The 18,453-nt window shown below is 52.3% G+C and overlaps 1 protein-coding gene across 6 annotated transcripts in view; it reads right to left on the bottom strand.

Moving 5' to 3' along the window:
- Positions 1–3,199: 3,199 nt before the first annotated feature.
- The window catches only part of TCF7 (transcription factor 7), a 31,844-nt gene continuing 16,590 nt past the window's right edge, over positions 3,200–18,453 (bottom strand). For 2 of the 6 annotated variants that reach the window (XM_043465502.1, XM_043465505.1), the window contains 9 exons: positions 12,697–12,808; positions 11,828–11,918; positions 10,307–10,399; positions 9,085–9,204; positions 8,500–8,662; positions 8,278–8,385; positions 7,691–7,739; positions 6,129–6,201; positions 3,200–4,839 (listed from right to left, as the gene is read on the bottom strand). In XM_043465502.1, coding sequence (XP_043321437.1) covers positions 4,407–4,839; positions 6,129–6,201; positions 7,691–7,739; positions 8,278–8,385; positions 8,500–8,662; positions 9,085–9,204; positions 10,307–10,399; positions 11,828–11,918; positions 12,697–12,808 — 1,242 coding nt within the window. In that variant the 3' untranslated portion in view covers positions 3,200–4,406. Of the gene's footprint in view, positions 4,863–6,128; positions 6,202–7,690; positions 7,740–8,277; positions 8,386–8,499; positions 8,663–9,084; positions 9,205–10,306; positions 10,400–11,827; positions 11,919–12,696; positions 12,809–18,453 lie in introns of all 6 variants that reach the window. The other 4 variants (XM_043465503.1, XM_043465506.1, XM_043465507.1 and 1 more) reach the window with 4 other exon arrangements.

An 18,453-nucleotide genomic window follows, 5' to 3' on the forward strand; every position in this document is an offset into this window, starting at 1 on the left:
TGCTGGTTTTAGTGGGGAAGGTAGCAGCATTCAGTCCTGGCGAGTGTCTCATTTCTGTTTCCCAGAAGGGAAAGGTCTTTCTTAATATGTAAGATTGAGTGGACAGGCAATATAATTGTTCCCTTCCTGACTTTCTGTAGACCTTGGCCATAGTCTTGTTTAATAGAGATCTGACAGCTCATCTAAGAAAACAGGCAATTTATGGACACTCATAAGAGGCCCTTCAGACTGGCTGCAGCACTTTCCTAACCTTTTTCCCTCTTTTTGCTATATACTCATTATTTCTTGAATGTGTCTACCAGTTTTCCAGCCTCTCACTTTTATCCAAAGAAAGTGAGGGGCCCTTTCCCATAGGATAACAGCAAAGCTGTCAACCTGTCTGCCTTCTCATTTCTGAGTTATTCTGAGCTAATACTGTAGTATGAAGTCAAGCTGTGAGGCGGTAGTCCTGCCTCTGCCTCTTAGGACCTACGTGGTCTTAAATAAGTTAAACAGTAGCTCCCTGCAGTGTAATGCTGTTGGTGAGTTGATGGTTAAGGATATATGCCCTCTCAGAATTCTTAACCTCTTTTGAAGTGCTATTATTAGCTTGCCTTCATAAATCTACCTTTGATATACAAGATACTACTTAGTTTTGATATTTTTCCAAAGATTCACAGAGGTATCCCTTATAAAAGTTAGAGGTCCTAGAGTGGCATTGTACTGTGATTTGTTTATTCTACAATTATTCATACATAACCTGCTGCTGGAATTAATTAAGCAAAATCTATATTGTAACTTGTTGGACAGCATGATGTCATGCTAATTCTTAATCGAACTAGCTGGAGAAGGATGGTGGCAGTGAGTCACTGGGCATGTGACTTAGGGCCTATGAAGTTTTCTTGGTAGTTTGAGATAGCTCCCAAATTTTTAATTTTCTGTCCTTTAGTGCTCCCCTCCTTTTTTCCCTCTATGCCACTAGGCATAGACTCATTCTTACCCTTGGACAGAATTTGCCTTTCCAGTTAACACTGTTCTCTCCCGTCTCCTACTGTTCTTCAGCATCTCTTTGGACCTAGGCTGGGCTGTCATTAGTGGGACTGTTCCCATCTCTGTTGTACGTCTCCCAGCTGTACTCCCTGAGTATATTCAGTCATGGCTCCTCTGAGACCCCACTGCCCATTGTGGACAAGCAGATCAGTATAGAGAGCCTGAGGGCCATGGTAATTTGAGGTCTGAAATAGGTGATTAGAATAGTTGGGATTGGGGGGTGACGCAACCTAGGAACTGGTTCTGCTTTGGTGACTGGCTCTGTTTCAAGAATCCATGTGTGTGTGAGTGTGCTCAGTTGTGTCTGAGTCTTTGTGACCCCATAGACTGTAGCCCGCCAGGCTCCTCTGTCCTAAGACTTCTCTAGGCATTTGCTGTGCCCTCAGGGGATCTTCCCGAGATAGGCATCAAACCCAGGTCTCCTGCATAGGCAGGTGGGTCTTTACCACTAGCGCCACCTGGGAAGCCCCTATGGTGAATTTTTAAAGCTCTCTAGAGACTTAACAGTTACAGTAAAACAGCTTTTCTAACCTGACAGAAAAGGCAGTTCAGCTTTTTTAATATAATGAATTTGTTTTTGGTTTCACATCTTTCACAGGCCTGGCAAGTCTGTTACCCTTGCCCACTCTGTGTGCAGTTTTTTCCCCCTAGAATTGCATGCAGGAACTAATAGCCTTTCTTTAAAACAGTGTAGAGAACCATTCTGGCCTTCTTTAGCCAGGCTTACTGAACACTGAATAAGGTTGGGCAGCATAGCTTCTGGGCTATTCAAAATGTAGTTAAAATTCTGAAGTTAAGCCACAGGACTTCCTATAAAGGGGGGAATATCGTCAATTTTGGAGACCTGGGAAGATCCTACTAGCTTGTTAGGCAAAGCCCTCACCATGTGTTCTGAGCCTGGGAGGGCAGGGGAGCAGTTTTAGCAGGGGTGGAACAAGATCTGTATTTCAAGCAAATCTTCCAGTTGTCTAGGAGTCTGTAAGGGAAGTTCGGGTATCTCAGAAACATCTCAGAAAATGACTAGTTTTTGACTGGAAGTGAGGTGGGACTGCTGTGGTATTTGAAAGTGAATTTGAGGCTACACTCTCAAGTCACCCTGTGGCCTCACAGGAATATGCGGTATGATCTCTGAAGATTTGAGTGTCCTCTTTGAAGTCAGTTGTTTTTTTTTTTAATTTTTATTTTTAAGGCTGGTTCAATTTTAAGAATGTTGCCAGAGCTCTCCTCTTTACCCTCACATACACAAAGAGTGCATTGTTATGTATCCCGTGTGCTCTTAAATAAGACACCAGATCAGATGCGGCAACCCGGTCTTGCATAAGCCTTGGTTAAAATGCAGTTTTTTGAAACAACTAGGCCAGTAGCCAGAGTGGATTTCTTTAAATGGGACAGATGTCAAGAGAATGGCCGGTCTCCTCTAGCACCCAGAAAAAAGCAAGTCTAGGATTACAACTTCCAGTGGCCTACTTCAATAGATACTACCCTGGAAGATGACTTTATATTTTTAAAGTCCAAAAAATTAACTGCATTAAGTGAAAATTGTAAAACATGATGGTGGCCCAGTAGCTGGTTGTTGTGATACACTTCTTGGTCAACATTTGTATCTAATGGTTGACTGACCTTTTGAGCTGGCTCTGTAAACTTCAGAGGTTTTGTATAAAATGAATACTTCAGGAAATACATCACACATCTTGCCAGTCTTTGGGAGGAAAGGGTGCTTAAAATACCCATCTTTTGGATTTTATGATGATACCAAGTTATAAAAGATTGCTTTGTGTTCATGTTTTCCTTGGAATAGGATATGCACTAGTCTTCTCTTTGCCTTCAGAGGGAAATTGAGCCCAGTGATGTGCGCCTGTTTCTGGTTGGGTTGACTTAGGGGCTGTGGGGGGCAGTTTCCAATCCATCTCCATATAAGCAATGGGGGCAGGTTGGCCTGTGCCTGCATCAATGTGAGGTCAGAGGACTAGCGGGGTTAAGATCGCAGCTTGGAATGGGGGCTGTACACCTAGCATGAGCTCTCTAGGTTGGAGCAGGCCCCAGGTCCCTTAAGAAAAGGTGACCAGAGTAAAAGAGAAGAAACCTGCAGTTTTGTGACTGTGGAAAAGAAACAAGTGGCATACTGTCAGTGAAACAGCTTATTGTTCAGAGGCAGGATTTGAAAAAGAAACCCAGTAAAAAGTATCTTTATTCTCATATCAAAGTTTTTCTGTGATATGCATTAACAATACAAAAATATCTTGAATATTACAATGGTCCTTTTTTCTCTCAAGACTTCTTGCAGCACTACACTAGAACATATGATCTTTGGATTCTGAGAAGCCAGTGGCTAAAGTAGGAACTAGGCTTTTGTTGAGGGGTGTGTGTGGGTACAAGGATAGCCCTTTCTCTTTGGATTCAGGCTACATACAGTGAAAAGGAGGCAAAAAGAACAACAAAAAAAACTAAATTAAATTAAAAAATGTTTGTTTTTTAAGGCTCAGGGTTGAAGCTTGGCTCAGAAATGGGTTAAAGTAGGCTGTGGTGAAAACCCAATGTTCACCACTAGAGGTTTTCTGGGCTCCTGCTTTAGTTGTATGGTCTTCCTTCCTGCAGCCCCATAGGGAAACTGAAGCTGGCCTGCTTACCTGCTGGAAAATAGGTACTGGCTGTCCTGAGGTTTGGTTTGCCCTTTCTTACAACTGTCTAAAGAGCTGGCTAGACTGATGTGGATAAGCTGGAATTGGATCTGGACAAGGTGCTCAGAAGTGGGGAAGGATGCACACTGGTTTTGAGCCACAACTGACTTGAACCAGTGACTAGGGCATTAGGTATCAGGGCTTCTTAGGTGGTTGAATTTCTCAGGAAACATTTCCAAGTAATTTGAACTATAGCCACAAACGCTCACCATCCACACTTGCCTGTAAGGTAGTGTCAGGTTATTCCTGTTGCCAGGCTGATAGGCCTAAATCTAACCTATTCCATTCACTTATTGAAAGCTGCTAAAAAGAATGTGGGAAGAAGCTTCCCTTGGTTCAGCTTACAGATTACAGATGGTTTTCTGTAAACAGGGCTTCTCCAGGCCCTTAAGAGAGAAGCACTGTCATCTTGAGCTTTGTGGTTGTGACTATGCTTACATGTTGTTTGGTAAACCAGCTGGTTCTTGGTCCGTGAAGTATCTGGTACAGGGAAGGTGGGGCAGTGGTGGAGGGGAGAGCAGCTGGGCTCAGTCCAGTCCACCTATGACCTATAGAGGAAAAGCAAGGGGGGCAGGGGCATCTGGCTGTCAAGACAGAGGGAGGGAGCCTGCCATAGGCATGGGGGATGCCCCTGACGAAATGACACAACGCGGATCTGATTCCCATCACTTGGAGCAGTTTGAATTGATGGCCCCAGGTTCAGGCAGAAGTTGTGCAGACTCTGAAATCTCCAGGGCCTGAGCTGTGAGAGGGAGCCAACAGGCCCCCTGGCCGGTTTCCACCCGCTTTGGGACTCTGTCGTCTCCTCTCAGAGGGTGAGCCCTTGAAGGAAGCCATGTGTCCTGTGCACGCTAGGCTGCCTGTCTCTGAGATTGCTGTGGCTGAACCTGTGTACTCTGCTGGTAGCTCTGAGGGGGCTGAGAGGCTGAGAGTGGCTGAGAGGCCTGGTGATGTAGGCGCCGGTTCTGCAGGGCTAGCAAGCAGTTCTGTGGGGAGGTGGGGCAGCAGGAGGTACGAGGGCGAATCCTGGGGAGTTGGGGACCTGGGGCAGCCTAGAGCACTGTCATCGGAAGGAACGGGGCTGGGGCAGCGGCCTTCTCCGGGTAAGTACCGAATGCATTTCTTTTTCCTCCTAGGAATAGTGAAGAGAGTTATCTGTAAACAGAGGGTGAATTCATAGTCATACACCACAACCAAAAAATGCTGTCCTTGCATAGGCCTATCTCCCCATGACTTACATATATATGCCTATGCCTTAGGGCTTAGCATGGGCTTAGCATGGCAACTACTGGGCCTGGCCCAGACTGCAGACAGGTGCAGTTCCCAACAGAGCCACTAGATGGCACAGGGACCTTTTGTAGCTCCGCGCGTGGGCTGCCTGGTATCTTCCAGGACAGCTGTCTCCTAGTCTAGGCTGTTGCAGCTCTGCTTCAACAGAAGCAGATCTGTGAAGCTCAGATCTGTTTAACCTGTGCTTGTGGCTTCTAGCCCCGAGCATTCCAAATACTCAGAGCTAGGCTATGGGCAGAGAAGGGGAAGAAAGGGAATTGTCTCATCCATTCCTACTATCTTATTTTCAGTTTGAGGACAGGGCTGCCTCTCATCATGTGTACATATGTGCACACACATATTCCCCCAAATTCCTCTTTGTTCTTGGACAGGGAATGTAGGAGTACCCTTTGGGGCTGAAAAAGTATTCCCTAGAGTCAGTGAACTTACTGCCTGGAGTAGCGTCAGCCTTGGCTCTGGCAGGCCTGGCCTGAGCCTAATACAGGCCAGGCTGGAGCCATTTGGTAGGTATATTTTCTTTTCCCATATACAAATATTGTAGTGAAACACAGCTTTAATGCCATAGGATCTGAGCATGGGTGCCAGGGGTACCTGTGTTCACCTCTCCCTACCTCTGGTGTCGGTAGGTCACGTGACTGTTGGGCATTTACCTTGTTCAGGTTATTCTTGACTACAGTCACTTTGTTGTTCTTAGATTTGAGGCTCAGTACGGTACAACAGGGATCCCAATTTGAAGTGAGGGAGCTGGTGGACCACAATGACTCAGGCCTGGGGACAGGGGCTTGAGCCACTTAAATGCTGTGTGTGAGATTTTACAGATGTGGGCCTGCTTGGCCTGATTAGCACCATGACAACCATTATCAGGGAAGCCTGGGCGCCAGGCACCAGAGATGCCTTCTAAGACTGCCTTTCCTTCCATCTAGGACATTCTCTCCTATTCCTTCCACTTAGACCCAAGTGATCTTCCTCACAAGCTGTGTTCATTCTCATTCTTAGGAGGCATGGGCTTCCCAATCTGCAGGTATGTTGGGGGGCTAGAGGCCAAAGGAGGACAGCAGGCCCAGCAGAATATGTGCAGAGTCAGGGAAGCAGCTTGAAGCAAAGGGAGGGTGGTGGTGGGGACAAACCCACCTGCACGGACCACACCAATCCGTCTGCTGGTTGAGGCCAAAGCGAGCACGGCATTTCTTAGGCGAGCCAGGGTCTGCTCACAGCCGTGCCAGAGGGGCAGAGCAGGGCAGAGGGCGAGCAGGCAGGCAGCAGGGCAGAGCAGGGCCCAGAAAGAAGAGGCAATATCAGTGTTAGCCAGTCACAGGTACCCCACAGTCCCACAGGCACGGGCCTCTCCATGGCCTGTCCAGTCTTAGTGGGAGGCCAAGGGCCCAAAGCCAAGGTATCAGGAAAGGCTGGCACCCAGCTGGCAGTATAGAGGCAGGGGAAGAATGGTGGGGGTGGGAGGGAGGAGACCCTATCAGGCTGGCTCCTCTGTGCCTTGTGGGACCCTTTGCAGCAAAGGGGCTGAGAGAAGGGCCTGAGGGGCCCATGGGGATCAAGCTTCTTCTGCCTTAGGGCTTCCCATCCCCTCCCCCAAGGCCCTGCCCATTTTATCCATCTATTTCAGCCATCAGTTTTTCTTTATCTTTGCCAGTGCCCAGTCTTGCCTGACTCATTTCCCCTTGTGTTGTAGCTTAAAGCCTATGCTACACACGATTGAACATTATCCTATCTTAGAGAAAAGATTGAGGACTCTGCTGAGCCCCAGTACTAGCCCCCTGTGTGGGGGCAGCACAACTGAGAAAGTCATTCATGGATGTAGAGTGAATTATCAGAGTTGGGACAGGAATTCACCCACAGGTTGATTACGGGGAGCAGGGTGTGGCTTTCCTGGGTCCTCTATACCGAGCACTTGGCACCTCCCTGAGAAAGAGGGGGTGGGGCGACAGAGAAATTACTAGGCACCAGCCAATAGGCTGTGTGACTCTAGGGCTCAGGCTGGGGCATGGCCGCACTCCCCCCAGACAGTGTGATCCTCCGCAGGACTAATCTGGATGTAGTGTTTGAATTTAGTCTTGATTCAAACACTCAGTTCCTCACTAGGTCCTCTGGCAGAGGGTGGCTGTTAGGAGGGCTTACAAAGGAGTGTGTGTGTGGCGGGTCACAAACCATAAAACTATAAGAATTGGCTTCGGCCTTCCCTGGTGGCTCAGTGATAAATAATTCACCTGCCAATGCAGGAGACGCAGGTTCAATCCCTGTTCTGGGAAGATCCCATGTGCTGCAGGGCAACTGAGCCTGTGCTCGCGAGCCAGGGAGCTGCAACTACTGAACCCTGCATACCCTAGAGCCTGTGCCCCACAACCAGAGTAAGCCCTTACACGGAAATGAAGACCCAGCCCAGCCAAAAATAAATTTCTGCTGGTCTTCCCTGGGACTTAAATTAGTAAAGAGTATTAGTCACTCATGGACTGTAGCCTGCCAGTCTCCTCCGTCCACGGGGTTCTCCAGGCAAGAATACTGGAGTGGGTTGCTGTTCCCTTCTCCAGGGGATCGTCCCAACCCAGGGATCAAACCTGGGTCTCCTGCATGGAAGGCAGACTCTTGACCATCTGAACTCCCTGGGACTTAGTGCAGCTCTTTCTCTGGTGGGGCTTTGATTTGGGAGATGCAGGTCTAGCTCTGAGGGAAGGCCTCACCTGAGTTGGATTCTTGGTGCTTTTCCCTCGACCGTCTCTTCTTCTTCCCCTGCAGGGAACAAAGTGGAAGATGCTCAGGACTCTGGGATGTGGGACACTGTACCTTGTAAGCCTAGTGTTCAAGTGGTTGGGACACCTGCAGCCTGCTGCCTAGTCGGGCCGCCCCTGGGGTTCCCGGCCCACAGTCCCCTCTGACCTGACCTGGGGGCCCTGGTGTTTTGACTTCAGTTTTTGCTAGGTGACCACAGGACAATTAGGGGCTCCTCCCTTCCCCACACTGGCCTCCATTTTGGAGGAGGAGGTGACTTCAGGCTCATTTTCCTCTTTGTGCTGACCTAATCAAATACTGCACAGCGGCCCTGTGTGGGAGCACATCCTGGGGAGGGGACAGGATACGAGCCTGCCTTCAGGGCCAGCTCCCCATATCTGGTCCTCTCCTGAGCTAGCCATCAAAGGTCTTGAACCTCTGTTCCACCCTGTCCCCTCCTTGTGTGCCTTCAGGACAGCAGTCCTGACTTCCTCTGGTGAGATTGGCCTGGGGTATGGCATGTTGAAGTTTCCCCTATTGCGTGTGTTCGGCCACTCACGTAGTTGTCCCGCGCCGACCAGCCTGGGTATAGCTGCATGTGCAGCTGCCTCTCCTTGCGGGCCAGCTCATAATACTTGGCTTGCTCTTCCCGGGACAGTGCATGCCACTGCAGTGGGGAAGGGGGGCAGATGGAGGATGCATCAGAGAATTGGCAGGCTGCTCAGGGTGAAGGTAGTCGGGGTAGTCACCCCTGCCAGCCCACTTGCCCCCGTGGCCTCACCCGACGGCCCAGGATCTGGTTGATGGCAGCACTCTCCTTGAGTGTGCATTCTGCAATGACCTTGGCTCTCATCTCCTTCATGTATAGCATGAAGGCGTTGAGTGGCTTCTTGATGGTTGGCTTCTTGGCTTCCTTCTCTGCCTTGGAGTCTGCTTGTGCTTTCCTGAAGGACATATGAACACTTAGGAGCCCTCACGGTGGGCACCTAATGCACCCTTCTCCTGTGTGTGTGTGTGTGTGACTGGGTAGATATACTAGGGTTTTGTAAATGGTATCTTATTTTAGCTGCCCCAAAGTAGGTGAGCAAAGCTCACTATTGTTCCTTATAGGAACTCTGTAGCTGAGTAAGGAAAGCCCCTCCTCTCTGGGCTCAAACTAAATCCTCATTCCCCATTCAGTCCACCACACTCCTGCTTCTGAGGGTCAAAAAAACAGTTGTCAGTGGTAGAGTGCCACAAGATGACTTGACTGGGGATCTCCTGGCAGTCCCTGGAGGGAGGACTTGACCCTGGTGGGAGGAATGTGTGTCCTGGGCTCGGCTTATTTTCCCTGCGCCACCCCCCCCCCCATGTTTGTTCCACTCACAGGCTGCGGTCATAGGGCTGCAGCTCCTGCTTCCCTGAAGAGGGCACGATGGCTGGGTGGGGGATGGCTGCGGGGTGCCCAGGGACACCAGAACCTAGCATCAGGGGTGGATGGGTGAACCTGCAGCAGAAGGGTTAACACTGAGCCAGGCGTATGCAGCCCAGATCTCTGGACACACAGAGGCCCCTGCGCAGTGCACGAGGACAGGTGAACGGTTACCCAACCCCACTGGCCTGCGTACAAGTACACAGAGATACAAACACCTGCTCCCGACACACTGCGCAGACACATTGCAGAAACCTCCATGTGCATCAAGTCAGGTGCAGTCCTGAGTAGCTTTTGAATCTGTCCCCTTCTCATCTCCTGCTCTCACCAGCTCAGCCTCAGCCTGTAGCTGCCCTGTGGGCTTCCTTACTTTCCTCATTGACCCCTCCAGGTCTGTCTCCACGTAACAGCACTTGAGCGCTGTTTCCCCCACTGCCCACAGAATAACCCAGGCTTCTTCCTTGGGATTGCACACTGGTTCCCCACCCCATTTCCCATCACTTCCTGCCCCTCAGCCATCTCCAGCTTGTTGCTGTTATCTTTGTCCCCCTCGCTCAAGAGCTATCCTCATGAAGCTTGTCTGACCCATCAGACGTGGCCAGGTCTCCTCGGGGCTTCCCTTCACCCAGATAGCTGCTGTATCTCTCCCTCCCACCCTGGGCTGGCAGCTCCAGTAGGTCTAGAAGTGTCTGCTGACAAACCTGTTCCACACCTGAACAGGTCTGTCCCTGAGGAAGTGAGCCAAGTGAAAGGACACACGTGGACACATAGTTCCCACTTGTACAGTATGGAGTCACTGAGCAGGTGGCCCCTAAGACACATGTAAAAGGTGCTGCCTCAGTTTGGACAGAGCTCTAGGAATGTCCAAGAGAGGTGTCCTGACTTGCCCATTCTTCGGGATGCACAACAGAGGTGAGTGCACACACGTCTGCACGCGTGTGTCTGCACCATCTCTGGCTGCTCTCTGGTGCTTTGCACAGGATGGCGCGGGCTTAAGCCTCCCACACTCCCACTGGCTTCATTCTCAGCACAGGGCAGCACAGGGCTGGAGAATGACAGACGGACGGACGGACAGACGACTCACAGAGGGCAAGCACTGGCCTGGGCATAGCCTCTTGTGGGCACTGAAGCCTGGGCAACAGGAAGCAGGAGCCTAGCTGCAGGGTGGGGGACTCACCTGGGGTAGGGGGCGCCAGGGGCTGCAGTGGGGGCAGGGAAGTGCTGTCTATATCCGCAGGAAGGGGACAGGGGGTAGAGAGGAGGGCTGGGCCTGTGGTTGGGAGAGATAGCTGTTAGCAGTCTGGCTACTGGCCAACTCTTAGTCTGACTACTGGCCAGATGTGGGGAAGGACTTCCCCCACTGTGCTCAGGCCTGACCCCTAGAGTAATAAGGCAAACTGGCTTCTGCCTAGACCGTTCTAGTGTATGTTTTAAACATCTGCCACTAGAGGGCAGCCTTTCTCTTTTTTGCAGGCTTACCTTTCTACTGGTGTATAAGGCCAGAAATGGCAGCACTCTCCTGGCACTGAGCTTAGTAGGTCCCTGGGTCCCCTCCAGTCTCATCTTGTGAAATTTGGGCTTGATATTTGCATACCTGCCATAGGGCCTTTATGCCCACTGTTAGGATTGTTCTGTCCCACTTTGCTTCAAACTCCTGGTCATGTGTCAAGGTCTTACTTGGCCAAAACAGCCTTTCTTCTGAAAGAGCCCTGGAAATCCCAAGCTGGATGGGGTGACCCCCAGGCTTCTACAGTCCTCAAAGCACTGCTACCCACGCTCTATAACTGGCCTCTTGTCTGAGTTGTATACTAGGTGGACTGTATACAGGGACCTGAGGATCAACCCACTTCAGCAGTGCTTCTCTGGTGCCCAGAACTTGCCTGCCACACGTCAGTCCTGGGGGTGGTCCTGATTTGTATTCAAGGTGGAGCTTTATCCAGAGAGAATCTGGACATGGAAGAGTGAGCTGAACGTGGATAAAGGACAAGTAGAAAGAGGCAGGCGGGCCCAGGGAAGCCAAGCTTTCCTACTTTTGGGTGACTGTCCCAACCTTGAGAGGCCAGAGACCTGCCTCGGTCAAACTGCGGTTGATGAGCAAAAGGTCACATACCCTGCCAAGACCCTGCTCCAGCTGAAGATAGGCCCTTTGGCTCATGGTTGGATTTGCTGCATAGGATCCAGGCTGGCTTTTCCTGGCCCAGTATTAGTGGACTCCCCAAGCAGGCTGCCAGGAGTTTGGACTGAAGCAGGCACCATAGGTGCAAGAAGGACCCTGACCTTCAAGCAGCTCCGCCAAGGAGGGGACCAACCGGCAGTAGACACAGAGACGAGTGGGTAGCACCCCCCGTCCGCCAGGCCACTGAGAAACAACGGCCTCTCCTGTGGCCCTGCAAGCTGCGACCTCCCTGCTCAGGCCTACCTTTCTATCTCACATATTCATGGGACCCTAAACAGCCCAGGGTTCCTCCATTCAAGTCTCTTCAACATTAAGGCAGAGCATGACAGGGCTGGATCTCCTGCCTTTCCAAAGGGAGTCTGTGTGGCTGGCTGAGGCATGGCTAGAGCTGCTGGCCAGCCCGTTACCTGTATAGAGCTGGCAGCAAGGTGCTCAGCACAGAAGAGTGGAGGAGGAAAGTGGAAAGGTGGGTGTGGGTCCAGCCAGCACAAGGGACCCCTTTCCCACTGAGCCCTCACTTACCAGCTCACAGTGTGTGGGAGCTGTCCCATGCTGCCTGAGGTCAGAGAGTAGAAGCCAGAGAGGTCAGGGGTCTGCAGAGGCCTGTGAACTCCTGCAGGGGAGAGGGGCAGAGTAAGTGAGCTAGCCTGACCTAGAAGCTGCTCCAGCTGGTTCCTGCATCCTAGAGCCTCCTGTGGGGCCCTCCAAGATCCCATCTCCCTGTGCTAGAGGACCAGACATACTGGTCTGTTCAGGACTAGCCTGGTGTGATCAGAGTGCCACATTTGCAGGCTCTGGGCATCAAGCGCTGATCATTGGTGTGACTTGCTTGGGGACAGTGGCTTGGTAGTGGCAGAGGTAGAGTCATGAGGAGTGGAAGACTATACCTGGCTCGTTGCTGGTCTACAACTGGGGCCTTTCTGCTGGGGGCTCTAGCCTGGCTTTCTGGGCAGCAGGCAGACCCCCTGGCCCAGGGGCCCAGGGCTCCACCCGTTCCTCTTGCCCCCTCCTCCCCAGGGTTGAGTCAGCAGGTTTCCCACAGCCGACAATGGCTGATTTCAGAATGACTTTGCCCGAGGCTGAGGTGAATCAGCCATCACAACCACCACTTTCCATTTTCTCACTGTGGGGAGGGAAAGACTACAAGTTCTCTATTTATCATCTTCACACACAGGCCTACTCCCATACTGGCACTGGGTAGCCACTCAGGATTCAGTCTCCTACCTAAACCTCAAACCTTCAAATTTTGACCTGGTACCACCTTTCCCAACCCTTTGGTGCCTTCAAAAAGGGTCTAGCCTTTTGCTTTCAGAAGACAGGAACTTGATCCCCTTTCCCCGCCAGTCCCCGGCTCTGGGTCTTGTTGGGCCCTTCCCATCCAGGATCCATACCTTGCTTCTGGCTGATGTCGGCTGGTGCAGGTGTGGGGTGTGGGCTGCTGAAATGGTCATAGAGAGGAGAAAGTTGGGGGACGCCATGGGAAGGCTGACTGGCCTTGTTGTGCTGAAAAACGAGGAGGGTGGGTGGGTGAATGTGGGGGACCTGAGGGAGGAAGGCACAGGACTGGGGTGCACAAATAAGAAAAGTCCCAATTTGCTGTGTGGGGGTAGCCCGACCATCAGAGGAAAGTGGAGGTGGTCAAAACCACAGGCTTCCCTGGGCGGGACCCCACCCTGTGTCCAGTGGCTCTGCTGCCCCTCTCCACCACCCTCGCCCCAGACTTTGCCCATGGAGTCCAATCTCCCAGAGAGTCTCTCAGTCTTTCTTTGCCCTCAGCTCTAGGAGGCATTTCCCCCTTACAGGAAATTCTTCCTGTCTCTTGGTTTCAGAGATCCCCTAGTTTCTCTGAGGCCCAGAGGCTTGCAGACAAGCCTTGTGAGTTGCTCACAAGCCTTCAGCCTTAGGACAGCCTGGAGCTTGCTTTCCTCCTCCTCTGGTCCCCAGACTGAGGGGCTTGTGTCTGACCCTCTGGAGCCACCTAAGGCTTGAGAGGATTTGATGACATAGTGGAGGGGGCCCTTTCTTTCCTCAAGGGAGGTGGAGCAAGGTGGCTCCAGGTGTGGCTAGGCTCCCTCCAGAGCCAACCCACCCAGCCTCCACACTTCCTGTTTCCTCGGCACCGCAAGACTCTTACTTTTCACACTGGTCACATGGATTTGTCATGAGATGACTCATGTTCAGGCTGGGACGGGGGCTCCCCATCAGACCTCGCCACAGGGAGCGTGCTCTCAGGGCCAGGGCCCAGCTATGCATATCCTCAGTCGCACACCTTTGCTGGCCAGAGCCCTGGAGACATCATCTAAAGCTCAAGGTTAGCACCACTTGTAAAAGCCCACCTATGGGGATGCTGCTGGCTGGGCCCACAGATGAGCGGCCACTAACCCATGGCAACAGAAGAAATATCTCTGGGACGTATCTGGGGCAAGACACTAATGATTATAGAGACTGTGGTCTGGGCTTCTTTCCAGCCTGTAGGTGAAATTTCTCACTGGGTGAATGTAGCCAGTATAATGGATGGGGCTCATCACCAGCTTTGGGGAAGGTTAGGGTAGCTCTTGGTGGGAAGACCTGGCTCAGGTCCTTTGGCACTGGCTCTTGGCAGTCCAGGTGAGGCTGAAGGGACGGGCAGGTATGAATCACACTGTAGCCATGGCAGGAGGCTCCCAGGTGGGCACAGGATCCCACACGTGTCTGTAGCAGTCCTGGCCACCACCTCCCCCACATTCCTGCCTCCAGGGAGCTTCAGGCTGGGCTACAAGCTGCACCCTTCCCCTTAGACATTACCACCTGTCAGCCTCCCGCTCATCCCTCTACCTTCCACCAGGAGGAGTCTTAGATCCCAGGCTAATCAGTGGAGTTAATGTTCTAGTAGTGCTGGCTCCTTTGTGACCGGCATGTATTTGACACTACACCTACTTCCTGAGGCCAATGCCTCACCTCCGACCAGAGCCTGTTCCTGACCTCTTGGGGCGTGCAGGAGAGCTTCCTGAGGGCTCTCCACTAGAAGCCTGAGAAAGAGTCTGCCAACCAGGTTCAATTCCTGGAGCTAACTTTACTACCATACCCAGGCACCCGTTACCTTGTCGCAAATGGCTGTCGTGACATGTAAGAAGCCCCTCATTCACCCTGAAGAGTGGGGATGAAACGCTACTCACAGTGCCTCCCTTTCCCTGTGGTGCCAGGTCCCACATGGGCCAGACCCTTTGGTCTTATTATGCCAAAGGAGGTCTGCCTGGAGATGGCAGACATGCCTGGCAGCATCACTTGGGGAGACTGATGACAGGGCCATGTCATTTCCAGGTTTTGGTTGCTGTGACCTTCCTGTTGCTATTTGAAGGCCAGGCTTTCTGAGCAAGCTGGGGAGAGGAAGGTCCTGCCACTCTCAGGTCCGCTTTTATTCCCAGCACAGACCCAGACAACAGTAACAGGTTGAGATTGTGTGGGGGAACGGAAGGTGGAATGTAGGATTCTTAGGCCTGCAGGTATCTGGCAGGAGAGAGAGTAAGACTGGGACAGATAACGGGATATGTGGGGAATGTGATTTCTTCATGTACTGAGTTTTTGCCACATGCCAGGCCCTGTGCTAGACCACTCTTTATTCCCACTCAGGGGACCAGCAGACTGCCATTTCTCCAAGCTGTAAACGCTCCGGGTGTCACCTCATTTCGTGCTTCCCTTTATTGCACATCTCAGCAGAGCAGTCCTTGTCCTCTACCTCCAGTCCTCAGCTCTTGTCATCCCTTCATCCAAGCCAGCTTCTTGCCCCCATCACTTCACCAGATGACTTGTCAAGGTCCCCAGTGACTTGCACGTTGCCGAACTCAACAGTCAGTTCTCAGTCTTCATTGTACCTGACTTCTCAACACATTGAACACAACTAACTTCTCCCTCCTCCTCGCAAAATAGGTTCTTCACTTTGATTCCAGAATGCCACACTTCCTGATTTTCTTCTAACCTCTGAGGCCACTCCTTCTTGACTTTGTTTCTGGCTCTTCATTGTTTTCTTGACCTGACCCAAGCCTGGCCCTCAGTTCTTCTGTATCAATCCTCACCTCCCATGGGTGCTCTCATCCAAGCTCACGGCTTTAAACGTCTTCATCTGATGACGCTACATCTGTATCTCCGCAGCCTCTACTTCTCCCCAAACGCTACTCTCCAAATGCTCCCCAAATACAAGACATCCAAAGTAGAACCTTTGACTTTTTGCCCCAAACATTCCTCTCCATCTTCCTCAGTTAATATCAACTCCCTCCTTCCAGTTGCTGAAACCAAACAGCTTGGAGTCATCTCTGATGCTCCATTTTCTCACACTGCACCTCTAGTGTGTCAGCAAATCCTAATGGCTCTACTTTCAAAATATATCAGAACCCAACCATTTCTTCCTTTCTCCCAGTCCAAGCCACAGTCACTTCCCACCTGGCAAATGCAACAGTCTCCTGCTCTTCCATCCAGCAGCCATATAAATCAGATCATGTCACTCGTCAGCCTGGAGCCAGCACCAAACTTCCCCAGGCCTATACAACCCTAGGATCAGACCCTAATCACTTCTCTAACCCCATTACCTTCCTCTCTCCCTGCTCATTATGTCCAGGACTTTGCCTGGTTGCTTCAGCCTCCAGCTACCTCCTCCAGTTACTCCAGTGGTCATTTTTTAAGTGTGCTAGGATATGAGGTGGGTTGGGAAGCACAGTTGTAGGCTTGCTGACCTTTTCAGTGACCTTTCCTCTGTAGGATCCTGGGCCAGTTTGCCTCTTATAAAATAAGCATGAGCCTATCAACCCTGCTACCTAATTGGTCACAGATGCAAAAATCCTTCTTTATCCTAGAATTTGGGGGGCAGGAGCCCAGGGCCTATGAAGCTAGAAAGCTTTCTGGAAACCTCAGGGGCCTCCTTAACCTGTTAAATTCCTGGGACAGGGATTAGCCAGATCTGAGGCCTCGGGGCACACAGGAAGACTAGCCTCAGGGCCTCCCTCAAGAAGCTGGGACCCTAGTGGGGGCATCCCACCATTTGCTGTCTTAAGGGCACAAATGCCTGGAGCCCAGCGCAGGCGGTGGAATGAACACCCTCCACAGGTCCCTCCAGGCCATGGGGCTTTCAAGTTTAAACCGCTGCAGAGAAGGCCCTGCCATCCTGCCTTGGCGCTGGCTTTTTAGCCCTTGGGGGTAAAAGCCTGGCTGGTGGAGTGGGCAGCTCTGAGCTTTGGAAATCTTAGGAGCAGAGCCTGGGGTCCAAGGTGCCAGCTCTAGGACAATCCCAGAGTCCAGCCCTTCCCGCGGTGGGAGGGTGAGAGGGGGTATCTGCTCCAAGGCAAGGACAGCATGGCTCCACAGCAGATTTCTCAGCAAACCACCTTCCCTGCAGATGGCTAGCATGGGCCAGAAGTCCTAGAGAGCTCTCTCACCTGACAGAGATGGCTAGAGCTGACCCTCGGCCAGGCTAGTGAAGCTCCATGTTGTATGTAGCACAGCTCACTCTGAGACAAGGAACCCTCAGAATCTAGCTCAGCCTCAAGCCTGGTATGTACGTGAGCAACAGGGGCAGGTGCACTGAGGCCTCATCCTGTCCACCAGCCTTTCCTGGGAACTGGGGAAAAGCCTCATTAAACAGGAGTCTGCTGCCAAACCACAGGAGAGGTGCCAGGTGGGCAGAGGGGGCGCGGAGAACCTGCTGGCAGCTGGAGGGCCCGAGGTGCCAGGGCTCCAGGGCAGAGCACTGAGGGCCTGGCCAGTCCTTCCCACGTTCGTGCACGCTGCCTCTGAGGCCACTCCCCAGCCCCCTCCACGCCTGGTGGTGGTAGCCAGTGGGGGGGAACTGTCTGGCGGGGGACCTGGTGCACCCACGCCCCCCTTGGCCAACGGAACGTCCCGCTCCATGGCCTCAGCACAAGGCTGTCTCAGGGCTAGGCTGCCCAGACAGCAAGGTGGAGTTGCCTGGGGCCTGGCCTGCGTCTGGGGAACTTAGTGACTGGAGCTTCTCTCCTCCCCTGATGGTGACTGCCCCGTTCCTAGGGAAGGAGGCAGGCCTTGATGGATTGTCTGCCACCCCTCTTCCCCGAGTATCTGGACGGCACAGCCTCTTTAACCTCTGCAGGCAGAGAGCTGGGCACTCATGGTGGGATGTATAAGCCAACGACAGACTCAACAGCAGACTGTACTCCTTGACCAGCACACTCCCACACCCTTGTTTTGACCTTTGCATACAGCGCTTTCCCGTTTCCCTCTAGACTGCAGTTCTCAGGACGAGTCTAGGACTCTGAGACCCCTGGGCTGGGAGGCCATGTCTGCTGTGGCCTTAGCACAGGCGGACCTTCCTGCCTTGGCATTGCTCTTACTGTTCCTCCCCATGCCACTTCAAAACCCATCATCCCAAAGGGGGTCCTCATCCTTCTGGGGTTAGCCCATGGCTGGAGATTCCTCACTCTGGTGCCCTCACATGCCCTCCTCTTGTTGAGCAAGCTGGAGCCAGGAAGGGGCCCTAAGGCAGGGCCAGGCAGGAGGAGGTGGAAATGAGGGACTCCTGAGGTCGGTCTCCCCTGCTCTGAAGTCGAGCTTGGGCCTGGCTGCTCCCGCCTCCCTCTCCCCACCCCCACTTCCTGCAGGCTCAGGTGAAAAATAAACACAGTCGGCATTTTCCCTGCAGACCGCAGAGGTCCGCTTACAGGCTGTGTGCACCCTGAGCGCCCTTGCCACCGCCAGCAGAGAAACTCCCTCGCCTCTGACGGTTGACTCTGAAAACCCCCAAACGCTTGAGCCCCACAACACTTTCCCAGCGAAGAAAGTTGCTGCTTCCTCTGGTCTCAAGCCTGGGCGGGTGGGGAGCGTGTGAAGCCTGACAAGGTCCTCCCAAAAAGGCCTCCCCTTGGCAGGGGACTGTGCCAGGAGAAGCACCCCCACCCTCCCCGCCCCCGCCCAAGCACACACATAAACACACTGCACCAGAATTCACAGTTGATCACTATCAGCAGACACATTCAGTCAGGATGTATTTACTAAGCTCCTACTATGTATCAGGCAAAAGAACATTCTTGGCCAGCTGTGTAAGTCGCAAAGCTGAGCTTCCACCCACCCACCGTGTTGCAGAGGCCCTCTGGTTGTGGACAGACAAGGGGGAGCAGGGAAGGAGCCCCAGTCCTCAAATCAGTCTC

The sequence above is a fragment of the Cervus canadensis genome, chromosome 4, assembly GCF_019320065.1.
Source record: "Cervus canadensis isolate Bull #8, Minnesota chromosome 4, ASM1932006v1, whole genome shotgun sequence".
NCBI classification, from domain to species: Eukaryota; Metazoa; Chordata; class Mammalia; order Artiodactyla; family Cervidae; genus Cervus; species Cervus canadensis.